Genomic DNA, 20,985 nt, shown 5'->3' with positions numbered 1-20,985 from the left:
AAAATGTTATGGTCAAAGCGATATTTTGGTTACTTTGGTGGCAGGTATGTGAGTCTGTCGATCTCCTGCCTGCCACGCCCATCACGACAATGTTAATCATAATCTACACCACGAAGAATCCAGCTTGGACTCCGAAACGCCATCGTCTGCAGTCCTATAATGGTACAGGGTATCCTTTGAGCCTTGGTCGGAATGCGTCTTTGCTCCGTCTTCACCGCCGAATTTCCGCAACATGGGCAAGAGGTAGCTGGTTCAAGCTCCGTTTTGGCCCACGCTGCCGACCATCTTGCGAAGATCGTACTCCTTCTTGAACCTATGCTTCAGCACATCGAGCTCTCGAATGATTTCTTTGGAGCTAGCGATGAGAGCTTCCTTAGGAGTGATTTCGCCATCGGTTTGAATTCGGAGTTCGAATTTCGCGAAGAGAGGATGGGGAACCTATAACTATCAGTCTGCCGTGCTTCTATCGCTTTCGTGTGGCCTGAAAACTGACCTTGTAGGCCGCGAATGTGACGTGGCTATTTTCAAGGAGCTTTGCTCGGAGCATGTTGGCGAGAGTATGGTCTTCCTTGTTGAATGTGAAAATGACAGTGTTGGGAGTTCCTAGTCCAGAAGTGAGCCGCAGAATCGGCAAAGTTATCAGCGTACCCACGAGTGTCGATTTTCTCTTCGATTTTCTTCTCACCGTCACCCAGTATAAATGCCTCGGTACTAAGTTAATGCGTTAGCGAAATGTCACGCCGTTCAGCACGGATAAAAAGGCCAGCAGCGAAGGAAACGTGACCCAGTTCAAAGAAGGACGAGCTCGTTTTGGATGTGGTGGTCTCCGTTGCGCACCTCTCCTGATTGTTGATTTCATTGTGATTGACCCCGGGATTATGATATCTCTTGTTGGAGATGTGATTTTTCCAGGCTAGGCCATCTTGTGGAATTCCGCCCTTTCCCGATCCAGGATACGTGTCGCCAGGCTTTGGTGAGGGTGGTCCGGGAGTAACTGGTTCATTGATAGTCTCGATGTTGACAGTGAGGGTGGTTTTAACAGTGGCGCTGTTCTCTTTGCCTCTGTCGTTGTTGTTGTTGTCACTAGAAGTCTTGTAAACATGATGGCTGCAATACGGTCCAGAGACACCTGATGGGATGACCTGGTCAGAAAGGAGCAGAGTTAGGCTTACTGCTTGGAGTTGCGGAGAGGATCGGCCAAACTACCTCTACGTCGGCGTCGGGAGGGACTTGCAGAGATGGTTCTTGCGGCATTCATGTTGGGCTGAGCATTGAGGTCCGCAGGAGTTGAAGAATTGTCCATTACACCAGATGTTCAACCTCTTGTGTTGCCAACAACGCACTCCTGTTTGACAAGTAGCAGCGATTGATTATTGAATATGAGATATGGCGAAGGCAGGCAATGTCGTGCTGTGGGTGGCAGCGCAGTCCATGTTATGCCAAGGCTGTAGGCGGTGAAATGCAGCAGTAGCCTGGGTGAAGCAAGCTGTTTTCTGCTGTAAATATAGGCCTTTGCTGGGAAAAGCTTCGAAGAGTGTTTGTTATCTTTGTTTGAGAGTTGTCCAACATCAAGTAGCGATTATGGCGCTCAGGTCCAGGATCGATCCTTCTTCATCATGGGCCACGTTTTCCCACCACAAACAAAACCACGTTTGCAATCACCACCACCAATCCAGAGCATTGCATCAAAGAGGAGGAGGCGTGCATGCACATACCGATCTGGAGCATTGATACCGGACATTTTGAAGACCTTTTGTCCGAGTGCAAGGCAGAGAGAACTGGTGTGTACTGGAAAATTCGCAAATAAAGCTGTTGTTAAGATGGCGACAAATATCCAAGCGATGCGCACGGGAATCTATTGTTCGCGCAGAAGCGGCAGTTTGGATTTGAGAAACGACAGACTATACCAGGACAATCACAGGGATGCGATTTGGATTGCGGCTCAACAACTTATTGAACCTATTGATGGTGTCGATGCTGGACTCGACCGACAACGTGAAAATGCTGTCGCTGCCAAGAATCACGTGAGAGGAAAGGCCAGAGGTGTGTGTCACTGTCTAGTGAGGGACAACTGAGACCAGATCCGAGGCATTATTGACCGACGAACAACATCTCAATAGCAGTCATTCGTTACTCCAACATCCTGACTCCAACATCCACCAACTCCAGGTCCATCTCGGCTTGGTAGCTGACTGTTACCACGCAGCAATTGGCTGTACGTTTCATAGCCTCGTATCCGCTCACAGAGTCATCCGATGGTACACGACAGCGTCCGCGGAGATTCAAGATTCTTTTCAGTGTGGGAACCGTTGGCTTATAAATATGTCTAGGATCAGGCAATATATCTAGGGCAGGCGCTGGCACAAGTTGGCTGTTCTCGCAGAAGTGCATTTATTCGTGTCCGTGGTGCACCTCCTCTACACAAGGAGCCCAGCCATTTCATGATGACGCAAAACATCTTCCATGCTGACTATCCATGGACGAGTCCAGATGTTCCGCTCGTGGTCTCGGCGCCTATGATGAAGATCACGTTAGGCAGTCATGCCGTCTCAGTATCTTCGAGCGGCGGCCTTGGATTTCTTGCCGGCGGATTTGACTTGACACCCTTAGCCAATGATCTGGCAGAAGCAGCAGAGTTTGCCAAAGCCCAAGAGGTCCCTTTGCATAACGGGTGTCTCCCTATCGGCGTGGGATTTCAGAACTGGGGAAGCGATCTGCAACTCGCCCTCGAAGCCATCAAAAAGCATCCCGTCGCAGCGGTGTGGTTCTTCGCGCCTAAGCAGTTAAGCGACTTGCTAGAATGGGCTAGAGAGATTCGCACAGCGACCGAGAACAAGACGAAGATATGGATCCAGGTTGGCACGGTTTCCGAAGCTCTGGAAGTTGCCAAGACGGCGAAGCCGGATGTGCTGGTAGTACAGGGTGCTGACTCTGGGGGTCATGGACTCGCGCACCGAGCAAGTCTGCTGACCTTGTTGCCAGAAACCGTAGATGCTTTGGCGGAAGAGGGCATCAAAATCCCCATCGTGGCCGCTGGAGGTATCATGGATGGAAGAGGCTCCGCAGCTGTTCTGGCACTAGGGGCCGACGGTGTAGCTTTGGGCACAAGGTTTCTCGCCGCGAAAGAAGCCGTCATCGCGAAAGGCTACCAAGACGAGGTGTTAAGAGTCAGCGATGGCGGCGTCAGCACAGCTGCATCAACAATATATGACGTCGTGAGAAACATCCATGGATGGCCGCAGACATATAATGGTAGGGGAGTGGTCAACAGGACATATCAAGACGCCAAGCATGGAATGAGCAATGAAGAGAACGTGCAGCTCTACAAAAAAGCAATGCAGCAAGGAGATTCAGGATGGGGACCTGAGGGTCGGATGACAACCTATGCTGGAACAGGTATTGGGCTCGTGAGAGAAGTTTTGCCTGCGGGTGATATTGTAAAGCAGGTTCAGCAGGAGACTGTAAAAGTCCTGCAGAAATCGACGGCTCGCTTCGCCCCATAGGATCCAACAATCTGTGACACCACAACATCTGGTAGGCTCTCTAATGCCCATTTTTGCTGCCTTTTGCAGTTTGACTCATCCGCCCGACAGCAGTTCATGCTTCAGAATTCACATCTGGCAGCGCCGTAGGTGTACCAAAGCTGCCTACCTATCTACAACGCTATACAACTGGTATTGCCACTTTCGGGTCGGTGCTCGCGAGTCGTCGTGCTGTGGTGCTCTGGTCAAGTTCCGACCAGAGACCTTGTAGCTTGTTGGAGAGGTGTCTGGCTGGTGCTTTGTCACGACGCCGCTGCAATGGGGCCTTCGCCACCGGGTATCAACTAGGGATTGTTGCGCATGTTAGCCACGCTAATCAGAAAGGAGACCATCAATGTAGCGTATGAAAGATCTTGATGTCGGTTGCCACAGGGCGCCACCACTCACCATGCAGATATTATTTCCGTTTAAAAGGATCTTTGGCAGCTTGGTTTGCGCTCCAGTGTAATCACTAGATGGAAAAGGGTTAGTATACTTGTCCGGGTGGTGGCAGAGACTTTTCAAGACCGCCTACAATTCAGTAACATCTTCGAGTACCATATCTTATTGTAGTTCACTCAGGTCAGCATGTCTCGGTTGATTTGTACATGACTTGGCTTGGTAGGAGGATCATTACGTACTGACATAATCATCAAAGCCAAGTAATGTGCCGGCAAATTCTGAGGACCATAGGTTAGTCGAAATTCCAGCGATCAAAGCAAGTGTGACAGAGACGAAGAGGGTTCGAAAGTCGAGTCTCACCTTTGTCACCCTTCATTATGATCCAAATCCTTGAGCCAACGCATTTGTCAATGAGTTCTAGTCTGATCATCAGCATCGAGGGCCATGCTTATTATTTGTTGCAAGGCGTACCCAGTGGTAGGAGTTGTGACGCCATGATTGTCAAAGAGTGAGTTGCACTTGATAAAACCGGGCTGGCTGTTCAATACGAGACCAGAGCCAACACCAGGCTGCAATAGCGAAAGGGAATGGTAACGGAAATGCTGGATAAAATGCTCAACCTGATCCTCGCGGCCTGGCCTGGTTGTCTTCAACTTTGTCTTTCACGTTGTCCAGGATGGGAATGGCCTTTGCCAAGAATCATAATCATGTGATCTCTGCCATACAGGAATTGCTGACTAAGAGGGACATACAGTACTCTAGAGTCCGACTGGATAAGTCGATGTCTCACAAGATATTTCAGATTGGTACATTAGTTGCCCTTTGTCGTCACTTCCTGGAGGCAGAGATGACTTTTGATTTAGCTACACTGGTTCTAACAAGCTACGAGGAGAGTTGACGTAGCTTGAAACAGGACACAATTTCGCCGTTTGCCCGTTCTATTGCTCTAAGAAATGGTGCTGGAGTGATCCCCTGCAGCGCGTCAGTCACTCAACCGAAGGTCGGGTTGCTTTCGCTTGTTGCATTGCTGCTCGCATCCAGTCAGCCATGGCCGTGGCACCATCTTCGCTACCGAGCATGAGCTTGGCATTGTTGGAAGCCTCGTCCGCCTTCTCCTTCGCCCGTGCCGCCATGTTCACCTCGAACTCCTTGACCAAGGGATCCAAAGCCGCCTGAAAGGCTACAGCACTAGTGGCCGAAGACTCGTATGCCTTTATTATGGAGCGCGAGACGTCAAGTGCATCCCACATGGCGACATTCACTCCTTCTCCTGCAAACGGTAACATCACATGAGAAGCGTCTCCCACAAGAGTTACTCCCGTTCTGTGCTCCCATGAATGGCCATGGGGTAGCGTGTATAGTGATCTGACCACTAGTTTTGCATTTGGATCCAGTCTCGTTTCCTCTTCACACGCAGTCTGCAACAACTCCTTCAATTTCGGCCCAAACTGTCCGAAGAGTCCTTCATCATTCAACAATCTCTCGCTTGCCTCGGCAGGTGTACCCTTGGTAAGACCGGAATCCTCGGCAAAGTGCTCGTTATCGACGGACAGGAAGGCATATATCAGAGCAGAATCTTGCAGGGCACGTTGGCACATGATGCCGTTTCTCTTGCCAAGAGATACGAAGCTGCCTGTGCCGACGTATTCAGAAATGGTAGGATAACGTTCTGACACGTGTCTGATGGCCAACATCATGTACTGTAAGCCTGCATATCTGGGTTTTGCACTTGTCAACAACGTACGTACGCGGGACCAGGTACCATCGGCACCAACCACGAAATCGAACGTGTGTTTTCCGTGACGGCCGAAGTTGAGTTCGATCTCCACATTGTCCGAGTCTCCAGCGAGATAGCTAGCGGAGGAGAGTTTATGCTCCCAATGAATGCTACCAGCAGGTAGTTGGTCAAGGAGTAATTTTGTCAAGGAGTTACGCGATATCTCTGGACGAGCTTCTGGGCCACCATCATCCTTGTATATGATGTCCCCCTCTTTGTTAGCAATAATCTGAGCCTCACTGCACACAGCCGTGTGCGATTCGAAGCCTTCCAGGAGGGCACATTCCTTCAAGGCTGCCAGGCCAGATTCTTCGTGCAAGTCAAGCATTCCAACCGGACTTTCGAGTTCATCATCTGTAGGTTTAGGGCGGTACTCAAATATGGTGAAGGGGATTTGGTGCTTGTGGAGGAGAATCCCGACTGTCAGTCCAGCAGGCCCGCCTCCAACGATAGCAAGACGTGGTTGGCGTATCGGCATTTTGAGCAGCAACACGATGTCTGTGGCGTGGGGTTGAGTTTCGGATGTGGCGGTTTGAAGAGTATCGCAGCAAACCAGCCGTGTGAGACGGCTATTCTTGTAGGCGAACGGTTAAGGCAGAGAGAAACGATAGTGATGCACAAGTGTTTCTGTGCCGGAAGATGTGCCTCCACGGCGTGGTTTGAAGAGCACGGTTTGACTTTTGTTCTGGGGGAATGAAAGGTCACTTACCTGGGGAGGATCTGGCTGACTTATATCGACAATGAACATTGAACCACTATTTTCTTGACCTCGTCCGGACCCAGTTGAGGAGGCAGCCTCGTGGGCCTGTGCGTGCAAGCTCTGGTGAGTCCAAGCGAAAATGTTTGGTTTCGGGAACTAGAAACCCCCGAGACCAGTATGTCCATCGGGCTTTTGAATACTCCGTTGACGCGCGCCGGCAATGCTGGGCCGACGAACACAAGGCCATTCTTGGTATAGAGGGTCAAGAGCCATGATAACGAGGGCGATCCTAAATAGAATGATGATCCGAAGAAGACAGAAAACCATGATCAATATGTTGCGATGTACTTGTCTGTGGATACATTATGTAAGCTGCTCCCTACGGCCCACAAGGCCAACCTTCGTTGATCCAAACACTTCCTTACAACCATCTAGGTATCGTACTCTGTGCGCAGAATCGAAACGGAAACCTGAAGAAACTAGACTGCATTCGGCCCGTACCAACTCCATGCTTTTGAGACAAAAGGATCACACGTATTGTAATCAGGTTCATAGTACGTCATTCATCACGCTCACGTTGTACTTGCCTCTCGACCAATCCCAAGGATCACCACCCGGGACACAGAGGCCCAGCCTCCAGAAATAATCCCGATGTGCAAAGAACAATTCCCACAGCCTGTATCGGCGGCCAATGCCCCACATGGTTTTGATTTTCGACTCGTTCTGGGGATCCTCCGCATCAACACCGGCGATATCCCTATCAGCCGACGTTGTGCTTCCATCCGCAATGCAAGATGGGTCTTCATCCCCCTGGCAGTGGTATATATCGGCTCGAGTGGGCGGCAATGATGACTTGGAAATGTATATCTCGCCGGCGTGCATTCTATAACCCCATTCCTCCAATGGCAGCAGAGGTACAGGATCATTCGCATGCGTGACCCTGCGATATAAGGTTTGCTCTGGATCCGCGGTGTCCAGGTTGAACCGCTTGTCGATGAATTGGTTGAGGGCAAGATTTCCAATACGTGGTTCGCCAAAGGTTGTGACATGAGGTGTCCAGCCGCGTGCTTGGAATTCTAATGCGGCGAGCGCGGCTACAGCGCCGCCGAGTGAATGTCCGACCAAGACTAGTTCATAGCCTGCATGTTCCTCGAGAGCCTTCTCGACGTGTGGGACGATTGTGCACCGTGTGTTTCTCCACGAGGTCATGAATCCAGCGTGAACAGTACAATTTAGACATTCCGACTGCAATAAAGATCTTTTCTCGGATTGTTTCAACAGTTGTGGCAGAAGAGGCTCCTGTTCGTCATGGGGTTCGACGGATGCGCAAACAGAGTCGTTGTCGCTTTGGGACGGAAACGGCGCGTATTCGGCAGGGTTGGTGGACAAATCGGCAATGGTGTTGGCAATTGAGTACGTGCCGCGGAAGGCGACGATGACTCGTTTCCGAAAGGGAGCATGCGACACAGCAATGTAGCCGCAGGAATCGGACAGGAGGGGTCCGGTATTCCATGTGGTAACCAATTCGAAGCCTTCGAAATCGCTACATCGACTAAGACATTTGAAGGGCTTTTGAATGCCACTGGTTCCGACGCAGTAGGAGATGTCGACGATGCGAGCGAGTTCTTCGAGAGTTTCAAAGGTTTCCTGGGAAATTCCTAAACTGTTTGCTTGGGCTTCGGTGGGAAAGGCGCTGGCCAACAGCGAACAAAGCCACAAGCAAAGACTAACATGTATGGACAGCATGGCTGAAACAGTCAATCAGGATCGATAAACGGCATTGGCATTTTGCGACACCTTTGGAGGCACCTCCGGTCGACTCGTGTTGACACTGATGTTGAAGATTTCTCTCAGACAAAGCGGGAGACTGCGGTAGCCGAGGGATCAGTGATGGAGGGCTGAAGCATCACGTGGTATTACATCATCGTGAGGGCCCCTGACGACATCTCACGTGATTCGGCATCCGAGCAGCGGCTTGGTAGAAGTTCTAGGGAGACCGTACATCCTCGTACTGTATGATCATTCGATTATCCTTCAGTGAGAACTCTGGGCAGCATACTCGACATCGCGTTATCCTAGATACAAGACGTTCCGCCATGCCCGGAAGACGATCTCGTCGTCGCCTCAGCCAATGGGAGAGTCCCGCTTAGACGGAACAAGGCTGAGACTTGGCCCTGTCTTGGCACCAAAGACTCCGTCCTTTCTCTCGGCCATCGAAGATCTCCTCCCATCTGTCCTGCATACTTACATACTAAGAGCTGATGCACCACAATTCCTTGGCAGTCGGGCGGAGGAGATTCTATCGCCATATCCTAGTCGAATACGAACAGACCTGTGTACCCTGTGATTGCGAGTCGACAGCATTTTCAAGCACCTGAAGACAGGTGATTCACCTATACACGTATGTTGTTGTGACCAAACATGGTTGTCGATATTGTATCCTGTATTCGGCGAACAATAAACGAGCGCGATACTCGAAAGGGTAGGTTCAAAATGTTGAGAAGATGCCGGGTAGATTTCCACGACATGTATGTCCTATTCGAGGCCCCAAGACATCTCCTTGTTGTGTTGCCGTTCTATGCTCGGCAAGACGGTACAGACTTTGATGGAAGTGATCAGAGAAGACATACCATGACCTGGTTTGCCAAGTCTACGGCTTGACACCCTGCGCTCTTGGCTTCATGCGGAAAGACAACTATTCCGCCACACCCATCGGCAGAAGCAGACGGTTGCGATCCATTCGTCACAATATGTGAACGCCATCGTGCAATTGTGGTAAGTTTCTTTACTGCACTGGCTCCCCTATCTTTTCCTCTTTCACCTGCGCATTCCTATTCCCCGGTGGTCATCAAAGTGAAGGACGATGTCGGACCACGTTTCAGGCCAGAGCAACAAACCCCTAAGCAAGCCTGCACATGCTCTTGGGCTTGAAGACCTCAGTCGGGAGCTCAAAACTGATATTTCACACGGGCTCCGAGTGCAGGAAGCTCACCAGAGACTGGAGCAATATGGCCGTAACGAACTCGATGATGGTCCCGGCGTGCAGCCGTTCAAGATCCTCGTGCGACAAGTCGCCAATGCAATGATGTTGGTCCTCCTCATGTCGATGATCGTCTCATTCGCGATCAAGTCATGGATTGAAGGCGGCGTTGTTGCAGCTGTGATCGCTCTGAATATTGTGGTGGGATTCCTCCAAGAGTTCTCTGCAGAGAAAACCATGGACTCACTTCGCTCTTTGTCTTCTCCGACTGCCAATACTATACGAGATAGTACCACCATGAATATCCCCACCGCAGAGCTCACAATAGGCGACATTGTCGAGCTCAAAGTCGGAGATACCGTCCCTGCAGATGTCCGGTTAGTTGCCTACAAACCAAATTGAATGTTCTCAACGCTGACGACCTCTTGGGTTGATTGAATCCATAAACTTTGAGACCGACGAGGCGTTGCTGACAGGAGAATCTCTACCCGTGAGTAAGGATGAAGGGATGATATTCGATGTCGACACTGGGCCTGGTGATCGTCTCAATGTTGCATACAGCTCCTCGACTGTAACAAAAGGCCGAGCAACTGGTCTGGTCTTTGCCACAGGCATGTACACGGTAAGTACCGTCGATTTCCCGGCGTCCACGCTTCATTATGCGTATCTTCCACCAAGTGATAGAGGTTAATGCGGCTTTAGGAAATCGGCTCTATTGCAGCAACCCTTCGACAAGGCGACTCCAAAAGGCGTCCAGTCAAAAGGCGGCCTGACGGGACAGCCTCGCCCTTCCGGCAGTTTGAGTCCTGGGCACTTACTTTCAGCGATGCAGTTGGTCGGTTTCTGGGCGTGAACATTGGGACCCCCTTGCAAAAGAAGTTATCACGGCTTGCAATCCTCCTCTTCGGGATCGCCGTACTCTGTGCAATTATTGTCCTTGCTGCCAACAACTTCTCTAACAAGTCCGAGGTCATCATTTACGCTGTTGCGACCGGTCTCTCGATGATTCCCGCTTCACTCGTGGTTGTACTTACGATCACCATGGCCGTCGCAACTAAGAGAATGGTCGAGCGCCATGTCATTGTCCGCAATCTCAAGTCGCTGGAGGCCTTGGGTGCTGTCACAGACATTTGCTCTGACAAGACAGGAACTCTTACCCAAGGAAAGATGGTTGCCAAAAAATGCTGGCTGCCTTCTCGTGGTACCTATTCAGTAGGGCCGTCGAACAAGCCGTACGACCCCACTGACGGATACCTCTTGTACAGTAAAATGGCCCCTGCAAAGGATGATCAACAAAAAAATCATGAAATGAAGGCTAGTAGCCATGAGGAGCTAATCGAGGATAATTCTGAGCTGACGGATCTTCTGTTTGTTGCCTCGCTGGCTAATATCGCACGAGTTCACCAGAACCAGGAAGGTGAGTGGGTCGCTCTCGGGGATCCAACCGAAATAGCAATCCAGGTCTTTGCATCCCGCTTCAACTTCAACAGAAGCAGATTTCTGGGTGGTGTGGAAGCAAAGTACAAAGAAGTCAGCGAGTATCCCTTTGATTCGGATGTCAAGAAGATGTCCGTTATCATGGAAGAGGTTCAAAGCAGGCAGCAGAACGTTTTTACCAAAGGTGCCGTCGAACGTGTCCTTGACTCGTGCACGAAGATCAAGTGGCAGACTAGCGACGTTGTCGATCTCACTGAAGACATGAAGGAGGCCATCTTGGAAAACATGGAAGCTCTTGCTGCACAAGGACTCAGAGTCCTAGCATTGGCCAGCCGACCATATGATCCTATGAGTGGGCAGAAGGCGAGTCGTGAAGACCCACCACCGCGACAAGAGGTCGAATGCAACCTCGTCTTCCACGGGCTGATTGGTCTCTACGATCCTCCTCGACCCGAATCAGCGGGGGCTGTGAAGCGATGCCATCGTGCCGGCATAAAGGTACATATGCTCACTGGCGATCATCCTGGCACAGCCCGAGCGATAGCAGCACAAGTCGGCATCCTTCCCCAAAAGATGGAAAACCTCTCTGCCAACGTTGCCAGAAGCATGGTCATGACTGCAAAGGAGTTTGACCATTTGACCGACGACCAGATCGACGACCTCCCCGCGTTACCCCTTGTAATTGCTCGATGCGCGCCGAATACAAAGGTTCGAATGATTCAGGCTCTTCGTCGTCGAAACGCTTTCATGGCAATGGTGAGTATTTTCCATCACATCTCATTACAACCCTTGTGTTAACAGAAATAGACTGGAGATGGCGTCAACGACTCACCATCACTTAAGATAGCCGACGTCGGTATCGCCATGGGTCAGGCTGGTTCCGATGTGGCCAAAGACGCATCTGACATTGTCCTCACCGACGACAACTTTGCTTCGATCCTTTCTGCCATCAAAGAGGGTCGTCGGACTTTCGATAATATCCAGAAGTTCGTTTTGCACCTGTTGGCGGAGAACATTGCCCAGGCTTGCACGCTCTTGATCGGGCTCGCGTTCAAAGACAGCTCGGGACTCTCCGTCTTCCCCCTGGCACCGGTGCAGATTTTGTGGGTCATCATGATCACCAGTGGCTTGCCGGATATGGGCCTTGGCCTGGAAGTTGCGGCTCCCGACATCTTGGAAAGACCACCCAACTCCCTCAAGGCGGGAGTCTTCACGTGGGAAGTGTGCTTCGACATGCTTGCGTACGGATTATGGATGTCCGCTCTCTGCCTTTCGTCGTTCCTGCTCGTCGTGTATGGCTTCGGGGACGGAAACCTCGGCGTGGACTGCAACAGGTCTTACTCGCAATCGTGCGACACGGTCTTCCGAGCTCGGGCAACGACTTTCGTCAGCCTGACGTGGTTCGCACTCTTCCTTGCCTGGGAGATGATCAATACCAGACGCAGCTTGTTCCGCATGCAGCCTTCAAGCAAGCGACGCTTTACCCAGTGGGCGTACGACATCTGGCGTAACCAGTTCTTGTTCTGGGCTGTCATTGCGGGCTTCGTCACTATTTTCCCAACCATATACATCCCGGTAAGTCCTTCTTCAGCAGTCCACATCGTAGCAAAACCTAGAACCAACCCAACTCATGCTCATCCAGGTCATCAACCACACCGTGTTCAAACACACTGGGATTTCCTGGGAATGGGGCATCGTCTTCGTCGAAGCGCTGCTGTTCTTCCTTGGCTGCGAGACATGGAAGTGGGCCAAACGTATCTATTTTCGCAGGCGTGCGAAGACATTGATCAACATACCGGACGACCTGGAAAACCTGGCGTTCTCTGATTTCGAAAGGCTGGAAAAGTTCGATTAATCCCCACGCCATACTCCTTGGTATGGCGCATAATTCCCCAAACCCACGCAATGGGTAACTTCCACACCTTGGTGCCGCAAATGGCCGCATAGGAGATGTGGATATTGGGTATTAGCTATCCTAAAACAGGTCACAAGCAAGGCTCCATATGCAATCGAACCAGCTGTCTGCTTTCGGTCTTTCTGATCCCTCTAGAGAACAACAACCGAAAGCCCCGTCCAGCTGCTCTGTTTTTCTCGACCCTTGTGCCCGCGGACCCTTGGAAAATCTTTCATCAGTCTCACATAGTATTCATTTTGTGCAACCGTGACGCCGGTCGCTTGCCTTGCCATTAGCGGAGTGCGTATAAAGGTTATAAGCAAATGCTTGAAGTCGTGGATTGCAATCACGATGCAATCGAGAGCACGGTTTCATACTTCATAATTGATCTCCAATGGTGTTAAAGAAAAAACTCGATATTGCCTACCTAGTACCTTGTTCGAGGGCTTCGAGGGCCAGCCTCGACTTCGCTGTTGGAAATCAGATGATGTGCACGTACTTAACACTCCTCAACGCCACGATGTGCATCCGTAACAATCCTTACCTTTTGCATGAATCCAAAGTCTCACTCAACATTCTTGATGGTAGCAGAAGCGCTGCGCTCGCTCATAAAAAACCCATGTGCTTCGTCGCCTTGTCGACCACGTTCTTGAGTTCGTCCTGGGAAAGTCTCACGAGGCATACGGGGCACTTGACAGGTTTGTGCATCGCGAAATTCTTCAGGTGCTCTGTCACAAGACAGTCAAGGTGGAATGGTGGCGCGTTGCAACAACTCTGGTTCACAAGGGGGGTTGTAGCATCACCTACCTCTTTCAATCCCTCGAGGCAGATTGGGCATCTGTCGTCCTCACCCACCTCTATCGCTTCCTCGGGGCAGATTGGGCCTTTGTCCTCGGTAACGACAAACTGAAATTCTTTCCGGAGATGCGGGGTTCGGAAATTGTTCACCAGATCGTTCATTTCAGCTCGAATCATTGCCCGTCCGAATCTGCTGATAGCCACGTTAAGCTTCTGCTTGTCGATATTGGAACGCTCCCAGAGGATGAGACACTCTTCGGTTGCCGTGAAAACTGGCCATACACCCTTGACTAGGTGCCATTGCACCTCCCCAAGGCCGAATTCCAGTGAATCGACCCCACGGCCGTTGACAAGGCGATCCTCGTGTGGGAGCATACCACACATACTCAGTACGTGCTTGCGGTATGTGAGTAACTTGAGGACTCTGTTGTGCTCGCTGTCGGGGTTGTGCTTGTCTCGGGGGCAGAAGGACCGTAATAGGAAGGAAAGGGAAGTGCTTAGCCGAAAAAGGACCGATTTGAGTTCTTTCAAATCCAGTACCCAATTGCGAAGGTCATTTAGCAACGGAGCCTGTTCAATGTCAGGCGGATAGAAGGGCATCTCAGGGCGCCAGCGGGGGTGGCTTCGCGGGATGAGCTTGTAATAATCGCACATAGGGACGAACCACGAAGTGCGAACAGGCACCCACGACGGGTCGTCAAGAAAGCCGGGTTCCATCGATGAGACGGCGACGCCTGGAGGTAGAAGCTTGCAACACAACTTTCGGACTGTCCCGGCAAACATCTCCATTGGTGCGACAGTGACGCCTGGAGGTAGATGCTTGTAAACCAAATTTCCGACTGTCCGGGTAAACGTCTTCAGTCCTGGTGCTTGTTGTGGCTCGACCTTGTGCAAGACTCTCCGAAAGGCCTTGATACGTTTGGCTCGAACGAGCAATCCCGTATGGAAAGATTTCTTGATCCGACGTTTGTGATGCTCATACAGGCGGCGGCCAAGTCCTTCGGGCACTGAAAATTGTATAAACTCCTCGATAGCGTTCTTGTAATCGCGTTCATCCGACAAGAGCAGGTCAGAGTCGAGGAAACATTCCAGAGCGCGATCAACACGGTCTATATCAAACTTGAAGAGATCATCGTCGTAGTTGAAAGTCACAAAGTACAACGGATAGTACTCCTCCATGGTTGCGTTCGATGAGGGTGGGGTTTGCATTCTGGGCACACTGATGGTTTCGGATTGTGGAAGCCCTGGAGAAGTATCGACCCTTTTTTATATACCTTCACCGGATAATCGTCTTTGTAAGAGGTATTTGGTAATACGCATAACAGGGTCTGTATTACGCACAACGCCGACGGTAATCAGCTAAGTGTGCTGCCCCGGAGGGTGTTTTTCCGGCCTCGGTGCGCGTTGGCTACACGCGTCTCCGCTCAATAGTCCTCGTCATCCTCATGAATCACCAGACATACATGAATGCCTAGCGTATTTGAGGGGGCTGAACAAGCGATAGAGGAGGCAAGGAGACAGTTAAGACCGAGACAGACGGCAATAAGAGGCCGCGGAGGACGTCGACGACGACGAGGAACTGCACTTAGCTCTGTGATACCAGGCATGTTTGAATGGCAGTTGGAATCGATAGAATGGAACGTCAAATATCGTCACTTGACAGGTTGAGACTATGCACCAAGTCATGCAAGGAGGAAGGCTTTGCCATGTAAATTTGCCCGCAACCTGATTCTCCGGTCATTTGCTCACATCACAGGATACATCACAGGAATAGGAGCGGGAATAGGGAAAGTTGCAACAGATATACCACAGCCTAATCGGGTATAGCACCTTGTCTTTGTGCGTAATACAGACGCAGTTGTGCGTAATAGCGATTACCTTTATCCCACTCTGACGAGACTCTCTCGCCGCGCCCGGACCCCCAGTAGATCAATGGTAAGAAAGGACTCGATTGTAATAACGGAAACTGTAACATAGCCAGGAGACTCGTGGGACATGTAACATGAAAGCGATCTGAACATAGAAACAAAGCTGTCTTTCAGAAGCGCAGACCAAGCCGACTCGAGAATCCATTCATGGCAAAACACAAGCCGAGGGTGATGACAAAGCAAACTGGAGTTGGAGAAACTTTAGTCCATTCAGTCGAGTATCGATCCGGGATCCCCTGTGCCTTGTTTTTTGGTTCGACACAGGTCGTCCAGCATTCGTCTCCTACCGAGTTCTTAGGATAAGCAGACTGAACGAGGACGACAACCAACAGCAGCAGCAATGTCTCGCCTCGCCCTCGCAACGTCCATCGCACACGTTGGAGTCGCCATCGGACACACCGTTTGTCGCCTCTTCTTTCTCGCGTAGAGGCGCTAGCTGATATGAAAGAGACCAGGTCTTCGGCCTAGACGTCTTCTCTCGTGGTCAATGGTCGACCTTACCTAGACTTCTCTTCGCCTACGCGCGTGTCGGTTGGTACCAAGGTTCAGCGTTTTTCTTGATTGCAGGTACGTGCTCACCGCACAACTCCAGTGTGTAACGTGACTTTCCCAAACATCTCAAATAAAAGAACAAACGGGGAAGAAAAAGAAAGGGGAAAAGAAAGGAGAAAGGAAAAAGGCAAAACGAAAAAAGAAAAAAGAAAGAGAGGGACAATCAAAGACTAAAAAGTGTCTGACTTCTTTCTCTAAAAATAACTGTCGACTTCGATAGCAGGGAGACGAACTTGGCAAAATAATTGACATGCTGATCAGGACTACACACATATCAAATGTCACAACGGGACCCATCGACCTGGACTACAATTGAGCGGGCTATTGCTGGGATCTTGGTGGCGCTCTACTGGGCGAGCAGCGCATGGTATTTTAAGCACGGGGACAAATCCACTGGCACACTTACAGCTGTTGTCGGCGCAATGCAAGCTCTGACATCAGCACAGTAAATAGGACCCCATGAAGGTAGTTTGTCCTTCCCAAGGGGAAACCGAAATATCGCACAGATTCTTCTTTGCAACTGCAATAAAACCTTTCTAGATTGAGGTCTGCTGTTTCGAATTTATCGCCCTGTCCCCCGGAACTGTTCATGCCCTATTTATTGTCCTAAATGCCGCCTCAAGGTCTCCAAGAAAAGATCTCGATCTTCTTGACGTACCCAGGCTGATACGTCGTTGTATGGTTGCCCTTGTTGCCGGTCAGCGTTTCTCGAGTTAAAGAGGAATAATGCCGCTCAAATCGTTTGAACGGTGTATCAGAGTCGACCCACCATCTTTGTGCCCTCTGCGTAGGTGTCATCTTCACGGTTGATGCTGTGGCAGAAGCGGGTCGGGATGGCTTCACGAAAGGATTTGCTGAAGGCTTGGAGCCTTTAGCACGCTTAGGAGTAACAGATACTTCTGCCTCCAGTGAATTCGGAATAACATTCCTCAAGGTGGGCGACCTCTTTCTCTTCTTCGAGACTTCCATTTCTCTCGACTTTTGCAAGGGTAGGACAGAAGCGGCCTGACGTACTGAGGAGTTACTCTCTTGAACGGCAGGCAGGCCGTGCCCGATCTCGCTATTTGTGATCTCTGGGGATGAGACAACATCCACTTGACCGCGGTCGACACCAGGAGTTCCTAGTTCCGGAGAGGGCAATCTAGAAATCTCCCGGCGCCATTGTTCAACGGCGCTGCCGGGTTGCGATGCATAGTGCCCAGTGTGCCCTTTTCCTATAGGTACGTCTGAGAGCATGGTAGGAGCCGGCAGAATAGAAATACTTTCATTCGCGTTGGGAAACGGGGATGTTGCCGCGTCAGAAGTGCGCAGAGGCGGTTCCATTTGTCGAAACAACTCCAGGGGTCGAGGTCCGGGCAAGTTCTCAACAACTGCCTTGGTAACAACACGTTTGGTGTGAGTAGGTTTAACAACTCTTTGGAGATAGTACTCATAAAAGGTCATAATTCTAGTGTCCTCATCAGGACCTTCATGTAAGAGATACCATCGAAATCCATGGTGGTGATGGTATATCGCGTCATCATAGAGGTAGGAGTGCAGTTCTTTTCCCAACCTCCAGAACTTACCGAGTAAGCGACATGCGGTCTCAAATGCGGTGAAGTCGCCCCGGTAATCTGCATAAGCATTTTGATATCTCCTAAAGACGGGCTGAAGATCGATGACTAGAGGTGTCGCTGCGTGAGAGATAGAATCGCTCGGCTGCATCTTCAAATAACCCTCAGCACGACCATAGGTTGAGAATTGATTGTTCGGAGTGGACAGTTGTGGAGATGGAGCTTCCGTTTGCAAGATTGGGCTCCCATCACCAGCTATGCCATATTGATCATTTCCGTCGCTGCTGGTGGTGTCCCTCGCAGATGAACTGGACTTCCTCGATTGCAAAGGCTGCTTACTTATGGCCTTCAGTGCCGTTCGACGATGATCTCTAAGCTCGGAAACATAGTGAGGAACAGGAATATTCGCTACAACGTCTGAAATATCCCGTGGTTGACCCGTCATCGCACTAGCCGCACCACCGCTGGCCTCAGCCGAATGTTCATGAGAGGTCAACGAATTCAACAAAATCTGGGATGCGGGAACGGTTTCAGCAGTCTCAGAACGAGATCTTACTGTTTTTTGCTCTGCTTCCAATCTCTGATCACCTTGAGATGTTGTGGAGCCTGGACGTCGGGATCGCTCCGAGGAGCTGGCTAACCGCACCGAGTCGGCATTCTCAGACGAGATCCCAGCTTGTTTGTCGGCGTTCACTCCTGGGCCATTTTCATCGTTAGTCTTGTTTGTCGGTGGTATACTCTCCCGTTGCTGCATACCCCCGGTAGAGAGGGAATGGCTGTACTCATTTGCTGAACCAATAGCACCAGCATATTTGGATTGTAAGGTGTCTGTTCGAGGAATAGTGCAACTCCCGATCAAAGGTACACCCGCATCTGCTTGCATTGCAGGTAGCAATGCACAGCTGCGTTCATCATACGAGCAAGGAATACAGCCAGACGATGCCAGGCCAGAATCATGAGTATTATCTGTGCCCTTGAACGCGGTCTTGACAACCCGGGTCAGAGGACGCTTAGGTATGTAGGGTGTCCTTTCGACCTGAACAAGCTTTTCCTGTGGGCTGCTTGCTTTCTTTGAGCCTGCCACGGATTTCTCGACGACAGGCTGAATGCTACTCTTCAGAGCATCTGCTGCTGTAGTTTCGGAGACGGATGTTCCGTTTCGGGAGGGGTCAGGCACGCGGTGCGCTACCTGTTCCTCCCTTGAAAGATTACGATTAGTTACTAGGCTGTCGGGTTGGACCATCGGATGCTCGTCCACCGGGGATGACGATGAGGAAAGCAGCGGCTGATTGTCGCCACCGCATTTTGACGTGACGGACCGCGTCCTTGGAGGCGCCTCTGCTTTTATAGCTGCCGACTTCAATGTAGAGTTTCTCCTCTGTCGTGCACTCGGCAAAGGGCTGTCTGCTGGCAATGCTTGGCGACGGCGATCTTGAGTTGGTGGGCTTGGTGACCACGATGCAACTGAGTCCTCGAGATCACTGGCTGCATTATCGAGGTAACGTTCATGGAGTGTCCTTTTGATTTCAGGGGTTATAGGCTTCTCAAGTTCTGGTATGGGTTCATTGGTTGGCAACTGTTCTTCAACTAGCGAATCCTTTTGTTCTGCAAATTTCATAAATCGCTCGTTGAGATGTATAGGGATTTGTCCTGGCATGACGGTACGCCCGACAAGAGCTGGCTGCCAGCTGTCATCAGACTCGAGGAGCGCTTCTTGATCCCTGGGGATCTTTTGTAGATATCTGGGAATGTAGCGTCCCGACTGAGCCTCTTCTCTCCACCGTCTGAAATGACGAATCAGCGATGTTGGTAATTGGGAGGACTCCTGTTTTGACCCGGCCGATCGTGTAGGGTCTGGATACCGAGCTGTACCACCTATCTGATCACTTCTCTTTGCGCTCTCAAAATGGTTGGCTCCGCATTCATCCTGGACACTCTCTCGGCTATGTAGGCCTTGCTCGCCATCCACAACTTCGTTCAAAGCCACCTCTGCCGCCGGCCCGTGTCTAGTGAGATCGCGGAGAACAGGCTTGATTGAAACGTGGGGAGTGACGTCCTCCTCATTCTGCGCAGTCACTGGATTGGTTTGTTGAACCGGAGAGAGCCTGGTTTCTTTGCTGATGGTCTGCGCTAAGGCATTTGCGCGTCCGATGAGGGTCGAAGCAGTACGTAGAGTCTCTTCATGATTTACAGTGGGAGACGGCATTGACGATTTTTGACCGCACGTGACAACGTTTATCTGACTTTGAAACGGCACCTGAGAGATATCATCATCAGCGTCAGAAGCATTGCCCAGGCTGGACCGAGCCTGCGATCGGATCGATCCACTAGGACTACCCTTTGGTGTGCCGATATTGCGACTTTGAGCGGACCATTGTGTGGTAAATTCGAGCATCTTCTGTTTTACACTCGGCAAGGTTCCCAGTGGTTGGCGTTCGACTTGACGAATAGCTTTGGCACTATCGTTCTGTATAGGTTCGCATTTTTCAATTTCCAAGCGCAGTTCCAGCGTTTCATGCGGATAGCTGCAGTCGATGCTTATGATCGGTCTGGTAACTTGGAGATTGACCGTCGACCCGGTAAGATGAGCTTGCTCGACTCCAATACGCTCAAGGCCTTCTTCCGCAACCCTCCAGAATACTGCTGGTAAACAATGTCTCCCGTCGGTCACCTGGACTCGAGTGGTCTGAGGGGCTTGAGGGGTCTGCATTCCAGTTAGCAATCATGTTTGCCCGGTGCCATGTGCCGTACCTCTATTGTGCAAAGTGAGCGGACGAAGGCGTCCCTGCGCCAAATGTTGACAATACCACTTTCGACTTTATACCCATACTCAACCATGGGCTGGCCAGTCTGAACGAAGCGCAGGTACTCGTCTAAGCCTTGAACAACGAAAGCACCGAGCCACGCTTCGTGGCTAGCCATCTGCTGCCACTCTTCATAGGTGTTGGTAGTGACAGTTCTGTGGCCTCACACTGGAGTCAGGGCACGGTCGGGAGCAGGGTAGAAATTACGTGAGTTGCAAAGTAAGGTGAGGCCGGCGGTGTCGAGAGATGCGTTCAGAGATGCACGTGGTATGTGCAAGTCGCGTCTGGAGAAATTGTTCTTCGTCGAGACGCGCCGGGCCTGCCAAGGATGACGTTGGGGTAGGTACATGTATGTATCCATATTGTCAGTAGGAAGGTGGCGGCAACCGATCTCGTACTCGTACGGCGTACCTACGGTAGCAGAGAGTCCCTCGCATTGGTGCCATCCATCACTGTCGCCGCCCGAGTCCGAGTGTCCGGTTTGTCTGCCGCCTTCAACTTGTCTTGAAGCCTGTCGTATCACAGCTGCTTTGTTCACCGCGGCCTTCTAGAAGTCACCAGAACGCGACTCTCGACGTTATCTCATCCTCCATGATATCATGGGACTTCGAGCATGAAGCCCTCTCGCCGTTATCACAG

At 50.9% G+C, this 20,985-nt stretch overlaps 7 protein-coding genes across 7 annotated transcripts; 2 read left to right on the top strand and 5 right to left on the bottom strand.

Moving 5' to 3' along the window:
• Positions 1–252: 252 nt before the first annotated feature.
• Positions 253–1,303, bottom strand: PV08_01340 (uncharacterized protein; the record flags this gene model as incomplete). The annotated part of the gene is made up of 5 exons (XM_016375702.1): positions 253–438; positions 494–603; positions 653–711; positions 838–1,083; positions 1,173–1,303. The coding sequence occupies 5 exons, from the start codon at positions 1,301–1,303 to the stop codon at positions 253–255; spliced, it is 732 nt and encodes a 243-aa protein (XP_016240978.1).
• A 1,141-nt stretch (positions 1,304–2,444) lies between these two features.
• On the top strand, positions 2,445–3,503 carry PV08_01339 (uncharacterized protein; the record flags this gene model as incomplete). The annotated part of the gene is made up of 1 exon (XM_016375701.1): positions 2,445–3,503. One exon carries the CDS (start codon positions 2,445–2,447, stop codon positions 3,501–3,503), a length of 1,059 nt encoding a protein of 352 aa, XP_016240977.1.
• Positions 3,504–4,909: 1,406 nt separating this feature from the next.
• On the bottom strand, positions 4,910–6,178 carry PV08_01338 (uncharacterized protein; the record flags this gene model as incomplete). Its single annotated transcript, XM_016375700.1, has 1 exon — positions 4,910–6,178. One exon carries the CDS (start codon positions 6,176–6,178, stop codon positions 4,910–4,912), a length of 1,269 nt encoding a protein of 422 aa, XP_016240976.1.
• A 771-nt stretch (positions 6,179–6,949) lies between these two features.
• Positions 6,950–8,146, bottom strand: PV08_01337 (uncharacterized protein; the record flags this gene model as incomplete). Its single annotated transcript, XM_016375699.1, has 1 exon — positions 6,950–8,146. One exon carries the CDS (start codon positions 8,144–8,146, stop codon positions 6,950–6,952), a length of 1,197 nt encoding a protein of 398 aa, XP_016240975.1.
• Positions 8,147–9,263: 1,117 nt separating this feature from the next.
• PV08_01336 (potassium/sodium efflux P-type ATPase, fungal-type) lies at positions 9,264–12,672 on the top strand (the record flags this gene model as incomplete). Its single annotated transcript, XM_016375698.1, has 5 exons — positions 9,264–9,757; positions 9,876–10,002; positions 10,083–11,573; positions 11,625–12,392; positions 12,460–12,672. The coding sequence occupies 5 exons, from the start codon at positions 9,264–9,266 to the stop codon at positions 12,670–12,672; spliced, it is 3,093 nt and encodes a 1,030-aa protein (XP_016240974.1).
• A 645-nt stretch (positions 12,673–13,317) lies between these two features.
• On the bottom strand, positions 13,318–14,688 carry PV08_01335 (uncharacterized protein; the record flags this gene model as incomplete). Its single annotated transcript, XM_016375697.1, has 1 exon — positions 13,318–14,688. One exon carries the CDS (start codon positions 14,686–14,688, stop codon positions 13,318–13,320), a length of 1,371 nt encoding a protein of 456 aa, XP_016240973.1.
• A 1,919-nt stretch (positions 14,689–16,607) lies between these two features.
• Positions 16,608–20,464, bottom strand: PV08_01334 (uncharacterized protein; the record flags this gene model as incomplete). The annotated part of the gene is made up of 2 exons (XM_016375696.1): positions 16,608–20,246; positions 20,294–20,464. The coding sequence occupies 2 exons, from the start codon at positions 20,462–20,464 to the stop codon at positions 16,608–16,610; spliced, it is 3,810 nt and encodes a 1,269-aa protein (XP_016240972.1).
• Between the last annotated feature and the right edge of the window lie 521 nt (positions 20,465–20,985).

This window comes from Exophiala spinifera (assembly GCF_000836115.1).
Source record: "Exophiala spinifera strain CBS 89968 unplaced genomic scaffold supercont1.1, whole genome shotgun sequence".
In the NCBI taxonomy this organism is placed as follows: domain Eukaryota; kingdom Fungi; phylum Ascomycota; class Eurotiomycetes; order Chaetothyriales; family Herpotrichiellaceae; genus Exophiala; species Exophiala spinifera.
Note: the sequence above shows the minus strand (reverse complement) of the source record. Positions and strands in the feature narration are given on the sequence as shown.